The following is a 19,770-nucleotide window of genomic DNA, read 5'->3' as shown; positions in this document are numbered from 1 at the left end:
GCAAGGTTTTCATTTTACAAAAGTGACTTTTTCTGCTTTTATGTAAGCTATTCGTCTTTTAAGTGTTGGGATCAGGTGGGATATTCTATTCTCATAGTGGTCCAATCAGGAATCCATTTTTAGAAGTCCATTCCAAAAATCAGGAAATCCACTCAAAACCTGAGCTGATACCAGGGAGATTGTTCTGTACCCCTTGCATGACCTGATGACTATATGTCTTTGGATCGAGTCCAGTTTCCTAGGATTGACTTTCTTCTTACTTAGTACTTAATATACCATACAACACTGCTTGCATTATTTGTTGCGTGAGCAAGTCATATGTCGGTCTGATGTGTCAAGAATCTGGTATAAAGAAGTTTATATAATTTACTCTGGATCTGCATAATTTCTGTCCAAGACATTCAATGTGAGAAGTGTTAAATAAACTACTTTATGTGTTTTCTAACTATCAACAGGATGCCGGTATGCGTGAATTTTTTTGTTAAGTGAAGTGATGTGTGTACCATATAAGAACAAAGTCAACATATTATATATTATCTAACGTCTCTAAGTGAGCAAGCTGCTTGTGTTCAAAAAGGTAGGTTGTTACACTTGGTTTTTTTAAGAGAAAAAATTTTAGTGTGTACATTATTTTCCATACAGTCTACACTATCAACAACATACTGTTATTAGTGTACAGGACTTACAAAGTTATGAGCTGAACAAATATTTGTTGGTCCTTCGAGCCGGATATGAATCGGCTGCCGATGGATATTATCATAAGTAGGTGTACTTATTGACAAATTTTACAATGTTTTCATTATACATGGATTTTTTATATTTTTAGTTTTATTATCTTTAAATCTTCTTTGTTTTTATCTTGAATGTTAAAATTGGTTTGTTTTATAATTTTTATACCTGTTCAATTTTAATTCAAAGTACGTTGTTCTTTATTTTAATGTCTGATTGCTTTATACTTTGCGCTGGTTATATGGCTGGTTGGGTATTGTACTACCCCTCTAATCGAGCTGGAATAAAAAATATTATTAGAGGAAACTGACCAAATATAGAATAGTATCCTTCATATGGAATACCATAATTTCTTTCGAACAAACAGCTCATGACGCAATACAGGACCATATTTTATCGCACTAATTCACTTTAGAACCCACTTATTTTATCTTGTCATTCCGACAAACGGTGTTGGAGTGGCAGGAGCTTTTGTTTTGGCGGTGATAGAAAATTTTTCAAGGTACGTAAAAGCTAAAATTTTCGGTAATTTGTTGAAAATAATGCTATGATTATATGTCCAGCAAGCTGTATTTATGTTTGTCTTTATACTTTCAACACGTTTTATTATTTAAGGTCCTCAGTATCAAAGATGGTCAAAAAATTCCGTACCTATTTTCGAGAAATTCTGTAATAGCACGTTTTGATTGAAATGTTAAAAAAATAAAAAATTATTTGATTCCATTAACACTTTGAACAATTAACCTAAAGGTTAACATTACAAGAAATGCTATTTTTATTAAGTGTTAAATATGCAGTTGGCCGCTTTTGATACTATTTTTAGCGTTTGGCCATCTTTGATACTGAGGGTCTTATTTGTGTGTTGTTATTTGTAAAATATACAGATAAGTTTGAACCTATAATTATGGAATATTTCAGATTTGGGTTCTAATACTTACGAGGTTGGATGTTTCTTACTATAATTTGTTATATTATTTTTTTAATATCTTCGTCACATAAAAAAAAAGAAAATACTCTTTGCCAAATAAAAAGTGGAAAATATTTAGCAAGGGCAGAAAAGCTTATGTGACCCTATAAAAAATATTCGATTTAGAAAATTAAGAAGAAAATATGTAATTAAAAAAAACAAAATAAAAAGAAAACAAACTAGGGAAAAAAGGAAACTAAAGATCCAGGAGACTCAACATTTTTTCTGAAGACACTTCATGACATATTATGTAGTTCAAATGTATGTTGTATAGGTTCTGGGCATATAATGACTGCGCTGGCGCTGGTCCGATAATTGGATTGGTGATTTTAAGTTCAATCTTAGTTTTAAACAAGTACCTGTTCCTGATCCTTTAAAGGATAAACATTATTTGAAAAAAATGTACTGTGGCTTATTCTAATGTTTCATATTTGGGTACCCATTCCATAAATAACTACCTTTTTGTAATTTTGATTTTTGAACAATTTAGAACATTTGAATTAATATTAAAACCTCTTGAGTAATAATGCGTAACCTAGAGAGAAGCCCAAACGTAGGAAAACCATTCTATGACTATTGCGTATTAAGTTAGCTACAGTTCGCAGCAAAACAATGGGCCGTACTCAGGTCGAGAATTGCCAAATGGATATAATTTTTTAAAAATTTTTTGAAAAAAGAAATATTTGCGTTCTTATGATTTACCCAAATATTTAATTTTGAGGGCCATTTTCAACGAGTTGTAAATAACTCACTATTAGAAAATGGAATCGAGTTGGGGTAGAGTAGGATTCGAATCACGGACCTTTGTTCCGTGAGTCCGAGACACTAGCCACAGGACCACAACCCGATTTTATTGTAATTCTATTTGCATTGTAATTACTTTTAAATATGTACCTTTGTATTTATCATTGGAGGGTTATTCCAATCTATTTTTCTAGAATTCGACAATATTTATTGAAACTGAAAATACATGTTTGTGTTTATTTTTATATTCATTTTACTCACAATATATTTATGTTATATTTATTGATACATAAATCCCAACTCCATTGAACCTAAGTCCTGTGTTGAGTTTGTTTGTTTGTCTGTCACATCTCCGAAATGGCGAGTCGTAGCGGCCTGAAATTTGGACATGTCATTCTAGATGCGATTTCAAGGTTAACGTTGCTATTTTCAAATAAAATTTTATTCGACCTCTACTCGATAAAAACTCAAACTTTATATGGATGGCTAGTGCAGCCCTGACATATTGCCCATAAGCAACTGTCATTTTCAACAGTGAACATGAACATTCACAAATTTATTCCCTAAATTGAGAAAAAATACTATTTGAAGTAAATATGTTGATATAAGTAAAGTTTTTAAGCAACATAATACACGTGTCGGGACAATAAATGCCAAATATCAATGTAAATCATTGGAAAATATTCGGAATCAATTACCTGTGAAAACTGACTCCTTCAACACCTTAGACTCTCCTACTGCTGCAACAAAACATACTGCAATTCACCATAGTCTATTTTTATTCATTATAACGTAAATATTCAAGTTATTTACAAACAAAGCCAAGCACAGCTACAAAAGCATCCGATCGAACCGTGATGTTTATGTTGTCAAATAAAACAAAATGACTACCAATTGGTTGCTAGCCAACATACTAACACCGCTTGCGTTCTATGAAGCATAGTGTTAGGGCTTCTCTCTAGGTTACGCATAATTACTCTGAGATTAAAACTGTATATATGACCACTTTCCATTACTATTAAAAGTCTTTAATTTGTAAAGCGTTTTTTCTTTTTTGTCAAGAAAACAAAATGGTATTCCATATTTGGTCACTATCCTCTATTGTATTTTCAAAATATTTTCATAGCAATATTCCGTGGTCCCTGGATTGGACCTGAAACGTGAGACTGATCATCTTGCCGTCGTGTTCTAGGGATCGAGATACAGTGCGATTGTAATACCGATTCAGCGGCCTATGAACCACTGGTGTGAATACAGAAATGATAATAATAATCGCGTGTCATTAATCTTTTGATTGCCGCTGTAACTACGATACGTAATACTTGACTACGCTTGTATCGGAATAAGGAAGTGCGCATAACGTATCGTTTAGTGGTGATTGAAGGTCTATTCAATTGTAAACGTTGCCAAAATTGGCCAATGAACTCTGTAGATTGTAGGTGCAAAAAAATTCGCTTGATTTTCCTATCCTGTTGGCCATTTTTTAGTAATATCTAAGTATCTACCTACTAACGTAACGCCAGCAAACAAGTTATAAATGATAATTAGATATGTAGGTTAGGTACTTCCACCTAAGTATACCTACACTCGAGATTAGCAGAGAAATTTAATAGGTATTAATAGCCGGTACTCGGAAACAGTTTAAAACTTTTCCGGTAAAAGCAGTTATGTTTATACATAAACGGTGTTCTTTAAACCCTGTCACATCCGAAACTACGATGATCAGTATAGGCAAGAAGACATATTAGCATATTTAAAACAAAGATTAAAAATAAAAAAAATTAAAAGAACAAATGGTTGCTTACTTCTGCGGGGGAGAAGTGAGGGGAGCGCGGTGTAGTATCAGTCTCCCCCTACCCTCCTCCTCGTTTCTCCCCTGCAGAAGTAAGCAACCATTTGCCTTTTTAAATAATTTATTTTTAAAAAAAATATTCGTTCTAAAAAAATATTTTAATTTGCCAATATGTCTTCTTGCTCATACTGACCATCGTGGTTTCGGATGTGACAGGGTTTAATGTACACCTGTATACTGATATGTTATTTTTATGTAATACATGTGATAAACAGGTGATGCAGTTAACTTTTAAATAATGATAATTCATCCAGCCTTAATTATTTCTAAATAAATATCGAGATTCGTTTCAAATGCAAAGCTCATATGAAACACTATCTATCGATAAAATTAGAAAAGAGCGTTTGGAATATGGAGCAAATATGAAAATCAAGGAAGAAGCGGTAATAATTAGGTAGTTTTGCATTCGTTTAGTGTATTTGAAAAAATCGGAATAATAAGAAGTGGCGCGTGCGTAATGCGTTATAAATATTGGTACCTATCATTTTTAGGATGGAAGGTAAATAAATGAAATAATAGGTATAAAAATAAATTTATAATAGATTTTTATAAAACTTAATAGAAATACATAATAATGCTCGTGGTAAATTGGTCTAAAACAGTTGCCCGGCTTTCATTTTTCTCTAAACTGTCACGAAGATTGATTGTCTATGAAATTTTTCTTTACGTCTCTAATCATGAGGTCCACCAAGGCGTCCACATCATACTCATGCTTCCAGCCCCAGTCTTTCCTCGCATCCGAGTCATCGAACACCTGTGGCCAGGAATCAGCTGAAACAACCGCGTCACAAATGTTATTATGCTGTCAATTGAGATTTGGTTCTGATATTTAGGGATAACGAAAAAATGTAAAACAGGTAGACATATCTAAATGTGAATGGGAAAGTGGATGAATATGACCAATAAAGTCGTGACATGAAATATATTATTTACACAATCGAAGGACAAGCAAAGTGGAAGATGTAAGGATTGTACGCTAAGAAAGACGCGTGTGGTATCCAATATTCTCTTCCTAGATATTGTACAATCTCCCTATCCCTTTGGGGAATAACTCGATGGCTTAGAAAATTATGTTTAACCAAGACATTTAAACTAACAGCAATATTAATTACAAACGTATCGTCCAAATTATCAACATTTCATTATTGAAAATATTTTAACTAAAAAAATGTTAATGAAATTTTAAATGCATCTTAGCTATAATCGATCAGCGCTAACGTTAAAAACATTTCCATCAAAATTGGGTTGGTTAAAACGAAATATAGATATATTTGTAAAAATAATATTGTATCACATAATATATAATTTACTGTCAGATATTTTCTTAACGACGTTTTTATTTATTATAATTTTGAACTAGATTAAATGGTCCTACAATCGTAGCGTGTTTAACCCTTCCCTTACTGTGCTAAAAAAATCCGCGCATTCAGGTGCTGTGTAGTTAATACAAAAACAAAAATGAGGGATTTAAAATATGAAAAACGGAACATTCATAGGTAATTGCTTCAATCAATTTTATTTCAAACCAAAAGTAATAATATTATATATATATAATATACATTGAAAAATGGAACGTTTATAGGCAACTGCTTCAATCAACTATATTTCAAGTCAAATGTAATAACATTAGAAATATAATAGCAAACATATTTGGTAACGCTTACAGCGCGAGGAAACGGACCACCCTTAGCGGAGCTCCGAGAGCAACTAGCACACGGTGGCACGTAAAGAATGTTTGAGATAATCGTATATCCGGTACTCTTTACTTCATCGTCGCGACAATGCAACACATTGGTAAGCTTTTGATTGTATAGGAGATTCATCTTAAATTTTTGATAAAATACCTTTTCTGTGCCCGATAAGTATTGATTATTTAGTAATAAATCATTTTAACTGATAGGTATGTAAATGTAAAATGAATGAATATCGAAAATCTTAACCATGTATTTATTATATTCACATAGACATAAAAGTTATTAGATGCATAATTTGTACTAGGTACACATCACTGGAAAGGGAGAGTTAATGGAAAAATACAACCAAAGATGTAAAATGGTTTTACCTATATCTTGTCTTGAATCTGGTTTGTAGCTGACTTTCAACTCCGGTACGAATTTGGAGATTTTTTCAGCCAGTTCTTCGGGCGTAAAGCTCATGGCAGTGACGTTGTACACTCTCCGCTTGAGCTGGTCCTCGGGAGCCTTCATGAACTCCCACAAGGACCTGAGACAGTCGTCCACGTACATCATGGGCATCCTGGTATCCGGCTGAAGGTAGCACTCGTACTTCTTGTGGCGAAGGGCGGCGTGAAAGATTGCGATTGCGTAATCTAAAAACATAACATTGGTAAAATATTAATTGCTTTCAAAAGTAAATTTTATTGCCCTTTTCTTTTAGCAAAAAATGATAACATCAAGCAAAACAAGTTATTATATAAGAATATACAAGAATAAACCTTTTCAATTAGAATCTTTAAAATTTATTCATAAGTTAACCACTAATATTATTGTAGACCAAGAACTAAAACTTGGAAAAAATTGTAATAAACATGGACATAATACAAGAATATCAGAACAATACCACATACAACATTCAAGACAAGAACAACCGAGACTAATAAATCAGGGACTGAAATTATGCAATAAACTACCAGACAAAACTAAACAAAAGATTCAGACAAACTTTTCAAAAGACGTAAAAAATATAATTATCAACAACAGAGTATAAACAAAAATGATATATTAATTTTGGAAAATGAATGTAATAATCCGTAAGGGTTGATAAATAAATTTCAAATATTTTAAAAAATTTATTATGTGTATTGTTTTTTCATTTTTAGCATAAATATGATATTTTATTTTTTTATTTGGGTTTCTAAAATTTACTCCCTCCAAACAAGTACCTAGGTATGTACAAGGTACTGTAGAAAGTACCTATCTAATTTCATTGATTGTAATAAAAGAACATTTATTATAATTTTAAATAAAACTGTGCTTTATTGTCATTTGTTTTTTTGTTTAAATCCTGTTTAACACCTACAACGATAACATTTTTTAAACTCGATTTTAAAGAGCAGATATATAATGTATTTTTCAATAGAAAAAAGTAATTACTTTTATAAAAATAAATTAGAAACGTAAATTTTACGTATTTGTTTTCCAGTAAACTCCAGCAAATAAATAAGTACCGTGCGTTTGAATTTTTAGTCCCTGTAAGTTTAATCTAGTATTAATAATCTAATCTGTTCAACACACCACAATTCACTATATTCACAAATATTTCGATTTGACTACAAAATGCTGTTATGTGTAAAACCCTATTAATTTATTAAATTTAGTTTTTAAGTATTTTATTTAAAAAATAATAATACTAGACGCTTATGAGAAAATTGACCGTTAAAATTTTAGGAATTACGCGTTTTTCAGATCTAGTATGCTTCGATAATGTTACGTTGATTGCCTGTTTCCTATTGAAGGCGTTTTTCATAATGTGAGTTTTAATTTTTTATTTTTTTACATAACTTACATGGTGAACACGAAAAACGAGTTGCAAACCATTGTTGTTTTGTAATAATATAAACAAAATCATTTGCATTTATTACTTTTTCCAACTAAATAGTTTAAAAAGATTAGGTAGGCATTTCACGCTAAAAAATAGATCTCCGCGTAACGCGTTTTATTTTTCTAGTTAAATATTATTTTTCTTGACGTTCTTGTGAGTAAACAAATTATTAAAATCCACTATTGAAACAAATGTATGTTTTACATCTGTTTACATACAGACGTTAGACGTAAACATGTTTACGTGTTACATAATTTTACAAAATTGCAGTTAATCAATCGTATTATTACATTAGTATGTACATATATATAACATAATTTGCATAATTGCTGATCGAAGAATAAAATAATTTATTGATCTATTTATTCAATTACATACTTTACCATATAGCTATACTACTATTATTATTTTATATTTAGTTTAATTTTCATAATTAATTACCGAATGGAATTTTAAAAATCGATTAATTATTAATTACATATTGCCATGTACTATTAAATAACTTATCTGTATTATATTGCTTGACACGTATAAATTTTAACTGTGTATATATTTTTATTATTATTTTGTATATATATTTATAAATGTTTTGATTTATATATAGTCCCGACTTAACACGAAATTTTGTCGAAGAAAGTCAATACATTGAAAATTATAATTGTGCTATGATAACATTGTGTATCATCATCATCATTCCCTTTCCGCACCTTATGGTGCAAAGGCCACTGCATTGGTAAACCAATCGTAACGTATCTTGATATTTTTTTATTACATGAAGGTAAGATGATCAGTCTTAAGCTTCAAGTACCAGTCTAAGAACTATGAAATATTCTGGTGTGAAACACCTTTTTAAATAAATATTTAATGTCAACCATGTCGGAAATCGAACGCGAGACCTCTTGCATGGTAGACGAATGCGCTGACCACTACACCACGAGGCGAAAATTGTGTATTGTGTGCATTAAATAAAGAAATAATAAATAAACAAAGAAATCGTATTTACTTTACTTTACAGATCATTGTAAAACACATATAATGCATGTTCACTGTTACAACACTTTTAAACATTATTATCATCCCGTTTTCTTCTCATTTTGTGAGCTAATGTAAAAAAGTTCGTAAATGGCTAGTGGGTGAAAATTAATTTATTTCCTTTAGACGTAAATGCTTATTATGTTTTAAATGAATACGTTTAACTAATATCTCAACATTGACGAAGGTTTTTTCGATGAAGAAGCATAATATAAAATAAATATCTAAAGTAAAAAATATATCAAAACTTAAATTGAATATACAAAATTGTTAATATATTTTTCCAATACTGAATGAGATAAAGATTGGTGATCGACTGTCAACCAGTGGCGAATGGTGTTTTTATTTACAGGTAAGCTATAAAAAATATCATATATTTGTACCTACATAGAAGGTACATAATATAATGTAAGTAATATATACTATAAATTTGTATTTTTCTGTGGTTCTCTGTGATACAAAAACTCTCATCCATGAAATCAACTCAAACGACGTAACTTCGTGATACATTATATTATATAGATATATCATCCATTACTTTAATACTTTTAAATAAAAAATAGCACTATGAATTCAGTCGATATTATGTATTCAATTGAAATGTCAACTGGCCGAATTGTTATAGAAATTAATAATGCCGAAAATATATGACGCATGAAAGTAATTATGGTCTTATGTCAAAAGTACCATCTCAAAAAAAATAGCTCTTAAGAAAAAATGTTTGAAATACTGTTTTACAAATCCAGAATCTTTTTTAAAATTAAAAAACAAAAAAAAAAAAAACCTTAGCGTTCTTATAATTAACCCAAATGTTTCAATTACGGTGACTATTTTCAACGAGTTATAAATAACTCACTATTAGAAAATGGAAATCAAGTTGGAGTAGAGCGGGAGTTCGAACCTCAGACCTCTGATCCGTGAGTCCGCAACACTAGCCACGGGACCATAACCCGATTAGAATAATTTGTGTAATCTGCAAGTTTAATCTAGGAGAAAAAACCCGCACTGGGGTTAAGACATTCAAAATATAGTATACTTATTTGTATGAAAAAATAAGCTGGAATAATCGGCTAGTTTCTTGGCTTACCGCAGGCGCTGGGCGCGCTTTATTAATATCAATATTTATATTAGGATGAAAATACAAACGGTGGAAACGATTTAATACATATACTAAATATTTATTCGTATTTCTGTAAATAAAGTAATAGTAAAACATTATTACGGTTAGTCAAATTAAATGGTAAGCTGCGCATAATCGCTTCTATACACGGTTTGCCCCTGCTGTCAACCATATGTTACAGGCGAATCCTATAGTATTTTGGCCGCTTCGCCAGGAGACAGCCTCGAAATGCTCGTTGGGATGGGTGGAGTGGAGGGAAGAAGACGCAGTGGTCGCTCACCTACCCGATGGAGCGGCTAATAAAATCTACGCTGGGGTCTTCAGTGCCTGATGCTCTTAGCTCTGCCCAGAATAGGACTGCCTGGAGGCAGACCATAAGACGAGTGATCAAGTGCAGCCGATATCCTCTGTCAAGAAAGCCAGGACGAGAGAGAAAATAATAACTGTGTGAATCGGGTTGTGATCCCATGGCTAGTGTCGCGGACTCACGCATCAGAGGTCTATGGTTCGAACCCCACTTTACCGCAACTTGATTACCATTGTCTAATAATGTTTTTTTTCAACTCGTTTAAAATGGCCTCTTAAATTGAAATATCTGGGTAAATCATAAAAACGCAAAAATTCATTTAGAAAAAAGCAATCCTTAAATGTAACGCTCCCAAACATAATAAAAATCACAAGGTTTTGGATTTTCTTCATTGTGTCTTTTATGTAATAATTGTAATGTAAAAAAAGTCACTGTAAAATAATTGTAAGATGTAATTACTTCAGCCCTACGGGAAATTGCATACAAAAATATTTTCCTACGTGTGGCAAAAATAAGAGCATTGAATTATGCGGCAAAGTTTCTTGAAAATGTATAAAAAAATATTTAATCATATTTTAATAAAAACAAACTACTTTGAACAACGCGCGACGTCACTAATCCATATGAATCAACCCATGATAAGAGAGTTGTGGAAGATTTGCGGTTGACTTACCGTCAACTGACCGATCGGCAGAACTGACCCAGAAGAAGCGGAAGAGAACTTGAGACGTCGCACGTGGAATAATTTCAGAAATACAAAACTTCAAAAAATTATAGCACTCATAATAAGATACATGTAATTTAAAAAAAAATGGTTTAGTTTTATAGTCCATTGACAAATAAAAAAAAACTACTGAACTTCGTCATTACAAATAACCGTTTACCTGTTGTTCCTCCCCCTGGCGGATCGCAGGATATAACTCCTGGAAATCGCAGACACCTGAAGTCCAGTCCAAATCTGTGGTAGTAATATTCTCCTATTAATTCTGCGTGAACTTTTGATACCCCGTAAATAGTCCGCGGCCTTTGGATGGTCACATTAGGAGTGGGATTCCTCGGAGATTCGGGACCGAACGCTCCTATGGTACTCGGAACAAACACTCGCAACTTGTACTGCTTCGCCAGTTCTATAACATTGTGAACTCCTTCTATGTTAACCCTCACGGCCAACGGGACATTTTGTTCCCCGATGGCGCTGAGCAGCGCTGAGAAATGGATCAGCCACTCTATCCTGTGGTCAACCACGATCTTTTGGAGGCCTTTGAAATCCAAAATGTCGGCGAAGATGTAAGGACCGCTTTCGAAGATTTCGTCGCTGGGTTTGACGATGTCCGATAGTATGACGTTTTCCTTCCCATATTTATTGCGCAAAAAGTTAGCGCATGCGATACCGAGTTGACCCAAACCACCTGAAACACAACGGAATTTAAAAAAATAAAAAACAGTGTTTTATTTTTATATTGTTACTAGTTTTGTGAAAGTGACATGAGAGCAATGAGGAACTTCAGCCCCACGGGAAATAGGATACAAAAATGTTTTCTTGCTCGGGGTAAAAATTAAAGCATTAAATTGTAGTGCAAAGTTTCTTGAAAATGTGCGGAAAAAATAATAAAAAATATTTTAATAAAAACGCACTACTTTAAATGACGTCACTGGTTCATGTGAATCAACCTATGATCTGACAGCTATGGAAGATTTCCGGTCTGCTTGTCGCTTCTGGACCAATGGGAAGAACTGAATGAGAATAAGCGGAAATGAACCTCTGACGACACACGCGGAGTTATTTCAGAAATACAAAACTTTAAAAAAATCGTAGCGCTGATAATACGATATATAATTTATTTATTTTTACTTAGTTTAATAGTCTATTAACAAATAAAAAAAAAAAAAAAAAAAACACCGATCTTCCTTATTGGCCTGATGAAGTGGAGAAGAGCCGCAGGTGCAGAGAGGAATGGAGACCTATTTTGGAGAAGGCCAGGGCCTACAAAGGGCAGTAGCGCAACTGATGATGATGATGATTACTTTTGTAACTAATAACGTTAAACTCGATAATTGTGATACTTAAATTCACGTTTTGGTAGGTACTTAATTTTTATTATTTATTTATTTCACAGCTTTAAAATGTACAGAGTTTCTTTGTTTCAGGTCCGAAATAGCCAAGAAATTTCTGTGTTTAGGAAAGACCTTCTTTTTTACATGAATTTTTTTCGTTTTATTATGATGCTTAATAAATTCAAATAATAATAATTATATTTAAAAAAATCAAAATAAATATAAATTAGAAAACATGCAGGTAATAATAAAAAAATTGAATTATATATGTAAATTAGAAAATGAAACATTAATGTAAATTTGAAAACATACCGATAATTTAAACAAACATAGAAAGGATTGAAAATGTTCAACGAAAAATTAAAAAAAAACCTAGATTATAAAAACAATAAAACGCTTTGTTCTTACAGACAATCTGCCAAACAAAATGGATTTTTTACCCTTGAAAATAGACGCACTGTCTCTAAATTATGCTATTTACATAAATTATTAAATACTAAAGAAGACTCTTTTAATCTACTCTCCAAAATTAATCTTAATGTCCCTTTTCGCGTGACAAGAAATAAATATTTATTCCATCTGCCAGTCTGTAGCACTAAATATGCACAACACTCTTTACTCTATCGTTCTTGCTCTAACTGTAATGTTTTTTTTCATCTATTGATATATTTTACATGCCCCTTAATTTATTTAAAAATAAATTAAGACTTATTATTTCTGATTGCGTTACGATCCCACTTACTATTTAATGATGCACACACCTGAACACTTATTCCCACAATAATATACATAAACACACATCTACACTTACTCTCATACAAATACACATAAACACATCCTTTTGTTGTAACACAATGAAATAATATGTATGATTTTTATTTAGAAACTTCGCTGGTCTGTCTTTAAACCGTATAAAAAAATGTTATTATATCATTGTCGACTGTTTGTTTCTTTAAAATAAATAAAAATTGATGCATAAATATAAATTTGAAAATATACCGATAATAATAAAAATTGAAGAACAAATATAAATTAGAGAATATACCATATATAATTAAAAAATTAAACATACGTGTAAATACTAGTAATAATAAGAAAATTTAAATTATTAAATTTAATTTAATTTAATTGCTGATAAAACAAAACGAGAGATTTTTAAAGGATATAATGTAAAAATCATCATCATACCCCTATCGGCATCCAATGATGTATAGGGCACTACTTCGGAACACCAAATGCAGCGTACCTCAATCGTATGTTACACGAAGGCTACGCTTCAAGTTCCAGTCCAGGGAAAGTATAATATTGTAGTGTTAAACCCGTAATTAAATCAAAACGCATTTCATGTCAAACCTGCCAGGTATCGAATCGGGAACCTCAAGTGAGTACGCTAATCACTACGAGAGCGACTTATCCCCTCTCGATTTTATTTTTCAGGATTTTTATCTGAGAGCAGCCATTGCGTCGAAAACACTCGCCTAGGGTTTTGGTCCCGATTACAATGAGAAGTTAACAGAGTTATCTTCAATTATTTATCTACAAAGTAAAATCGATTTTTCTGTACGAAAATGCGTATATTTGTACAAAAATTCGAAGTATCCTGCAATTAAACACGTTTATAATTTTTTTAAGTATGAACATTTAATTTTTCATAAGAACTGTTCATTTTCCATTGTGATCTTGGGCTCTTGGCCTCATAGAGTTAGGGATTTGTTTTTTTTTGTTGTAAAAAGTATCTTTATATGATTTGACAGGCGCCGTGGCGCAGTTGGTTAGACGGCCAACTGTGAAACTGGCGTCGCGGGTTCGATTCCCGCCAGTCGCAAGAATTTTTTTTTTCATATCCCCTCTATCCAATCTGCTGACAAGCCTCAAAATAGAGGCTTAGCAGGTTATTCCTTAAAAAACATATAAAAATATATATTTTTTAAAATAAATAAAGATACGAGGCCCTATTGTTTTATTTTACACACAAAATTGTATTATTTATCTGCCTGGACACAGACTTAAAATAATGCATGGAAATTCCTATTAAAATGCTGTAACTAATTCGTTTTGTAAATTCATTCGTATCGTATAAGAGGGAACGAGAGCGAAATCTGGTTTTGATTGCGTTAGAATGAGATGGATGTATGATATTTTAATTCGTGCTTTCAATACTATACGCAATATATTATCAAAACTAGGCGCCAAGTGATAACGGTTTGTAAAATACTTTTTTTGGTGGAAACCCATCGATGAACGAAATCAGGTAATGTGGAGTTAAAAGTATTTCAAACCTGTGATTAGTATTTTTGGAGTTTCTTCATTGCACGGACATATGCATCCGCATGATGAGGAAGATGGGTTGACATGGAGGGAAGGATAGGTCCAGGGTTGAGGTTTGATGGCAGTCCAGATTGCTAACTTGGAAGCGTAGTGCCGAGAACTTGCCACGAAGGAGAGAGACTTTTTGATAGTTTTTGTTGTTATGGAACTGGCAATCAATACAAAAAAAACTAATCAACTCAATATAAACTATGGACCAATTGCATAAACAAGTAAAGTAAATTAAGTTAAATAATTGTTGCGTTTTTGTCAAAATGAATTGTTTTATTTGACCTTTTCATGCGTCTTCTTGTCTATTTTGATGCAAACGTAACAATTATTTAACTTTAAACTTTATTTAACATTTTTTATGTATGCATTTTATATAAAATTGATTGTTGTTGACCCAAAATAAATAAATATATAATATTTTTCTTGACTCAGTTTATTTGAATGTTAACTGAAAATAATGCTGTAATGGTACAACCAAGTTTGGATCGGGTTGTGTTACCGTGGCTAGTGTCTCGAACTCACGGCTCAAAGGTCCGTGGTTCGAATCCCACTCTAATCCCAACTTGATTCTCATTTTCAAAAAGTGAGTTATTTACAACTCGTTGAAAATGGCCCCCAAAATGAAATATTTGGGTAAATCATAAATATTTCTTTAAAAAAAAAGCTTGAGTGTTATATTTGCATAACGACTGGAGTACGCATACATAGGTAAGTTATTATACAAAAAAGTATTAACAAATAGAGAAAATATTTATGTTACATATTTTCAGGCATTTCATTAATATTTATTTATTTAACAGCGTAAGCCTTAGAGAAGTATAATCATAAAAAGAATGCAAAACACTTGTTTATATGAAAATAAAAATTAATGCATTGGCAAACATTAAAAAAATAAAAATAATATAACTTTAGCATACATGACAAAATAACGAAAGATAAAAAATGACTTGAATTCCATATTGCCTTCACAGAAATGATGTGCATTTTTATTGAAATATTTATTTCTATTCATTTAGTACTTTTTTTTCTAGCACTTTTGGCTTTCTTGTCTGTCAAATTAATAAAAAGTACCCGGCAAAAAATGTATTATCTTGTGATAGTTTTAGATTTAAAAAAAGGTTAATCTAACTTTCACAAATAATGTGCGCTTACTTTATGTATTTCTTAAAAACAACGGAAAAAAACCAGTAATTAAGGTTATGAATATCTTACACATCAGTGTTTCCATTTTCGTTATGATTTACATAAAACGAGCAAAACGTTGCCTGTGAAGAGACGAAATAAATATAGTTTTTAAATGTGTAGGTTAATGACAGTTTTATCTGTGTCCAGGCGGACGAAGAATACAGTTATGTATGTGTAATTGAACCAAAACTCGAGACGAGTGTTTTTGCCTCGATGGCTGTTCTCAGGTAAAACTCCTGAATAAGGAAATTGAGTGGAGATAAGTCCGCCTCATTGTGAAGTAATTGGTGTGTTCATCTACCATTTATGAGATCCTGGGTTCGATTCCTTGTAGGGTGGACGTGAAATATTGATTTTGAAGGTTGTTGACATTGAAATATTTTGATGTTACTGGACTGGCGCCTAATTACATTCATAAAACCGATGTTCGAAATACGCTACATTTGGTTTACAAATGCAATGCCCTATGCACTAATGGGTGCGAATCGGTGAACAAAGATGTTTCTAATACAATTTTATTTAAAGTATCTACGTTCACATCATAATATAATACATTTTGCAATGTTTAACTGAATTCGCTTTAAAAACATTGAAAGGGCATTCGAAATAATTGTCTCATATTGAAAAATTACGGTATATTCAAATAAACCTGCACATACATGTATTTACTCATCATCATACGACTGTTGAACTAAAAATTTGAGTCATTTTTAATCAACAAAATGTTTTCCCAATGAACAGACAACCTAACAATTTATTACTGACAGATATTTTTTTTTCCAGTTTAAAAAAACGAACGTTAATAATTATAAATAGGAACGCCTTGGGGTAAATAATTAAGATCGTAGATTCATTGTTATCTGAAATCTAAAAAGAAATAAAGAAAATTTGAAAAATATACTGTGTATTCCACAGTGAGTGCATAGGAAGTGACGAGTAATGGCTATATTTTACATCATATTGTTAATACATTTAAGCATAGAATTAAGAAAGTTCTATGCATTTAAGTTTGTAGAGATGATTTTCTGTTTCGGATATGCAGGAAACAAATATTAAATATATTACCTTAATAAAATTTAATTTTGTTCACCTTAAACATTATCTAAGATAAATATTATTTACTTAAAAAACGCAATTTGAAAATGCCTGTCCGTTTTTTAAACCAAAAAACGCAATTGTCTGTTTTTGAAACCCAGGGAACTGCAAGTGTCTGTTTTTAAAAGCCTGGGGGTCCTGTGCTATAATTCACCACCGTAATTGGGCCTCCTAGCCTGTTGTGGTGCAAAAATAAAATAAATAAATGAACATTTAAAAAAATGTATTTCATTGTAATGTCATATATATTTTTTCTGAATAAATAAAGTAAAAAAATAAATATTGACAACTTAAATCAGCCAATGATAGGTCATAAGCCTGTAAATGCCTAGATTTCCATACTTCCTTCGCTTAAATATTATCCATCTGTGTTGAAATTTATTAAAAATGTTAAACTTTCTATACGCACGAAGATTCTAGTTACATTTTTGTTATTTATTTAACAACAAACTTAGCCCAATGTTCAAGTTTTTTTATATAAATTTTCCAAAATACCATACAAAAGTAAAAATGCTACAACACAAGTAAATTTATTATTATTATTACTTATTTTTTTAAAATAATAAAGGTCGAATAAATTGGACAGAATTATCGACGGGGACGTGAAAATCTATGATTTTGATAAAAATATCAATAAAATTACGAGTGTTCATTTAAAATATACACGAATTTATAATTTTTTTACAATCTTACCTACCAAAATGTAAAACGGCAAGATTATTTTTTAATTACTGAAACCCTGAGTACGTCTCTAATTTTTTTGTACACGTCGGTAATCAGCATTACACAGTAAAGTTTGTTTTTAACTTTGACAGCTGGCTTCTGACTGGTTTGTTTGTTTTTAAGCGAATTATTGTCATCCCTAAAAATGATATGCTAGACAAGTTTTAAACATAGTTCAGCTAAATTAAATTAATTTGATTGAATAAATATATACCACAAGATAATAACACACTTTAAATGAATTTTGTCGGTTAATTATCAGTTTTAGACCTGAATGTTTATTTAAAAATAATGTTATATAATTTTCAAGGAATAAAAGATAAAAAAAACATTCAAAATTTTGAAAATGTATAAAATATGCTTTTAGTACCTACACAGATTTTTTAAATTTTATATGCACAGGGATAAATGCAGCTCTTAAAGAGTTAATTTTACCAACCAGCGTTTTGGCCTAAGTTGTCATCTTAAGGACTGATCTTAAGTACCGCAAAACTAAACCATGAAGTTTTATTGATATTTTGATCAAAATCAGACATACCTACAGAAAACATAAATATTATAAATTTATATCATCAGAGCATTGATGTTAAAGCCGCTGAATGAAAGTAATGAATAATTAGTATTGTAATAATGAGTGAGTTTAATGAACAATTAGTATTATAATAATGACCGTGAAATTAAAAACAATTGATTGGATGTGGTACTCGAAAATGTATGGTATAAAACCTTATAGTTTAAAGCAATTACGAATTAGATATATTTATGTTCATAATTTAAGTTTATTTTTATGTTTAAGTTTTAATTGTCTTGATTTATTAAAATCTGGAGATCTGATGGGTTCGATAGAATTATCTTTACAATCTCACCTGTAATCAGGACTTTGGGGTTATCTGTGTTCCTGTCGTGGACGAACGGCGCTGTGTGTTTCTGACGGCGGGAAATGGGATCCCAACAATTAGAATTTACGCCCAAATAACCGAATTTCCCCGCATTTTGACACTTGGCGGCAAACCAGGAGATCGCTCTGGCCCCGCTAACAGAGGCCCGCCCAGCCATATTGGCCGACTGAAGGATTGAACTTGACTGACTAGATGTGATCTGAGTTACTTTTTGATCCGTTCTTTCCCCGAGACCAGCCTCCGTGGGGAGGTTCCGAAGCTAACAAACAAATAATTATATGGGTATAAATACAAAAAAACAAAAGCGATACAAAAAATAATTATATGCTATGTATACACTGGTACAGTTTATGTAAATTTTATTGTTTATTATGTACCTTCCTGTATTAGATACGATGCATTTACTTTTCCTATGCCGTGCCCTGTGCACCATCAGTAAAAGTAGTCCCTCCACATATACTAAACCGTCGGTCTTCCTATCGGTTTCGTTTATACAAAAAAGCAATGTTCTTTTTTGTCAATAAACAAGTTAGTTATTTGAATTTATTTAATTTCATAAATCGCGATTTTCATTGAATTTAACTCCATTACTTTCATTGTCTCTTTCATGTGAGATTGGCAAATTACATGGAGGGCTTTTGTTGGATATTCTTATTTTTCCTCATGACCATATTGCAAACACAAATGGTAGCAAAAACTGTGTTTTCTCGTATCAAATTCAGTTACGAAAATCTATGTGTATTACAATCATTTTATAAATTTAATAATATCAAATTGAAATTTATTTCAACAGAGAGGGAAAACATTTTTGTGAAGGGAATTTGGAAGTCTGGGCATTTACAAGGCTTATGACATGTCATTGGCTGGTTTAAGTGGCCACTTTACACACTGCGTAACATTCACCATTCAAAAGTCAACAGATGGAAGAGTTGAGGAAATGTGGATGTTCAAACATGGGCAGGATGGTGCATGTTACACAGTGTGTAAAGTGGCCACTTAAACCAGACAATGACAAGTCATAAGCCCTGTAAATGCCTAGACTTCCATATTCCCTTCTCAAAAATGTTTTCTCTCTCTGTTGAAATAAATTTAAATATGAATAACTCCCTAGGGAGGAAATCCAGCCAGTCTGCAAGCATTTGGACATACTCAAACATTGTTGAACATCAAATTTCATTATTA

At 31.7% G+C, this 19,770-nt stretch overlaps 1 protein-coding gene across 2 annotated transcripts; it reads right to left on the bottom strand.

The window, feature by feature from the left end:
• Positions 1-4,807: 4,807 nt before the first annotated feature.
• Positions 4,808-18,768, bottom strand: Tdh (L-threonine dehydrogenase). 2 transcript variants are annotated; one of them, XM_088236035.1, is made up of 5 exons: positions 16,531-16,665; positions 14,647-14,843; positions 11,197-11,721; positions 6,355-6,621; positions 4,808-5,063 (listed from the first exon to the last, which is right to left on the bottom strand). In XM_088236035.1, exons 1-5 carry the CDS (start codon positions 16,548-16,550, stop codon positions 4,924-4,926), a joined length of 1,149 nt encoding a protein of 382 aa, XP_088092161.1. In that variant the 5' UTR covers positions 16,551-16,665; the 3' UTR covers positions 4,808-4,923. The 2 variants fall into 2 exon arrangements, with proteins under 2 accessions (XP_088092161.1, XP_088092162.1); XM_088236036.1 differs by lacking the exons at positions 14,647-14,843; positions 16,531-16,665 and adding an exon at positions 18,556-18,768.
• Positions 18,769-19,770: the final 1,002 nt, after the last annotated feature.

Source organism: Micrasema longulum, unplaced genomic scaffold (assembly GCF_059751315.1).
Source record: "Micrasema longulum isolate JH-2025_06_02 unplaced genomic scaffold, ASM5975131v1 h1tg001492l, whole genome shotgun sequence".
NCBI lineage: Eukaryota > Metazoa > Arthropoda > Insecta > Trichoptera > Brachycentridae > Micrasema > Micrasema longulum.
Note: the sequence above shows the minus strand (reverse complement) of the source record. Positions and strands in the feature narration are given on the sequence as shown.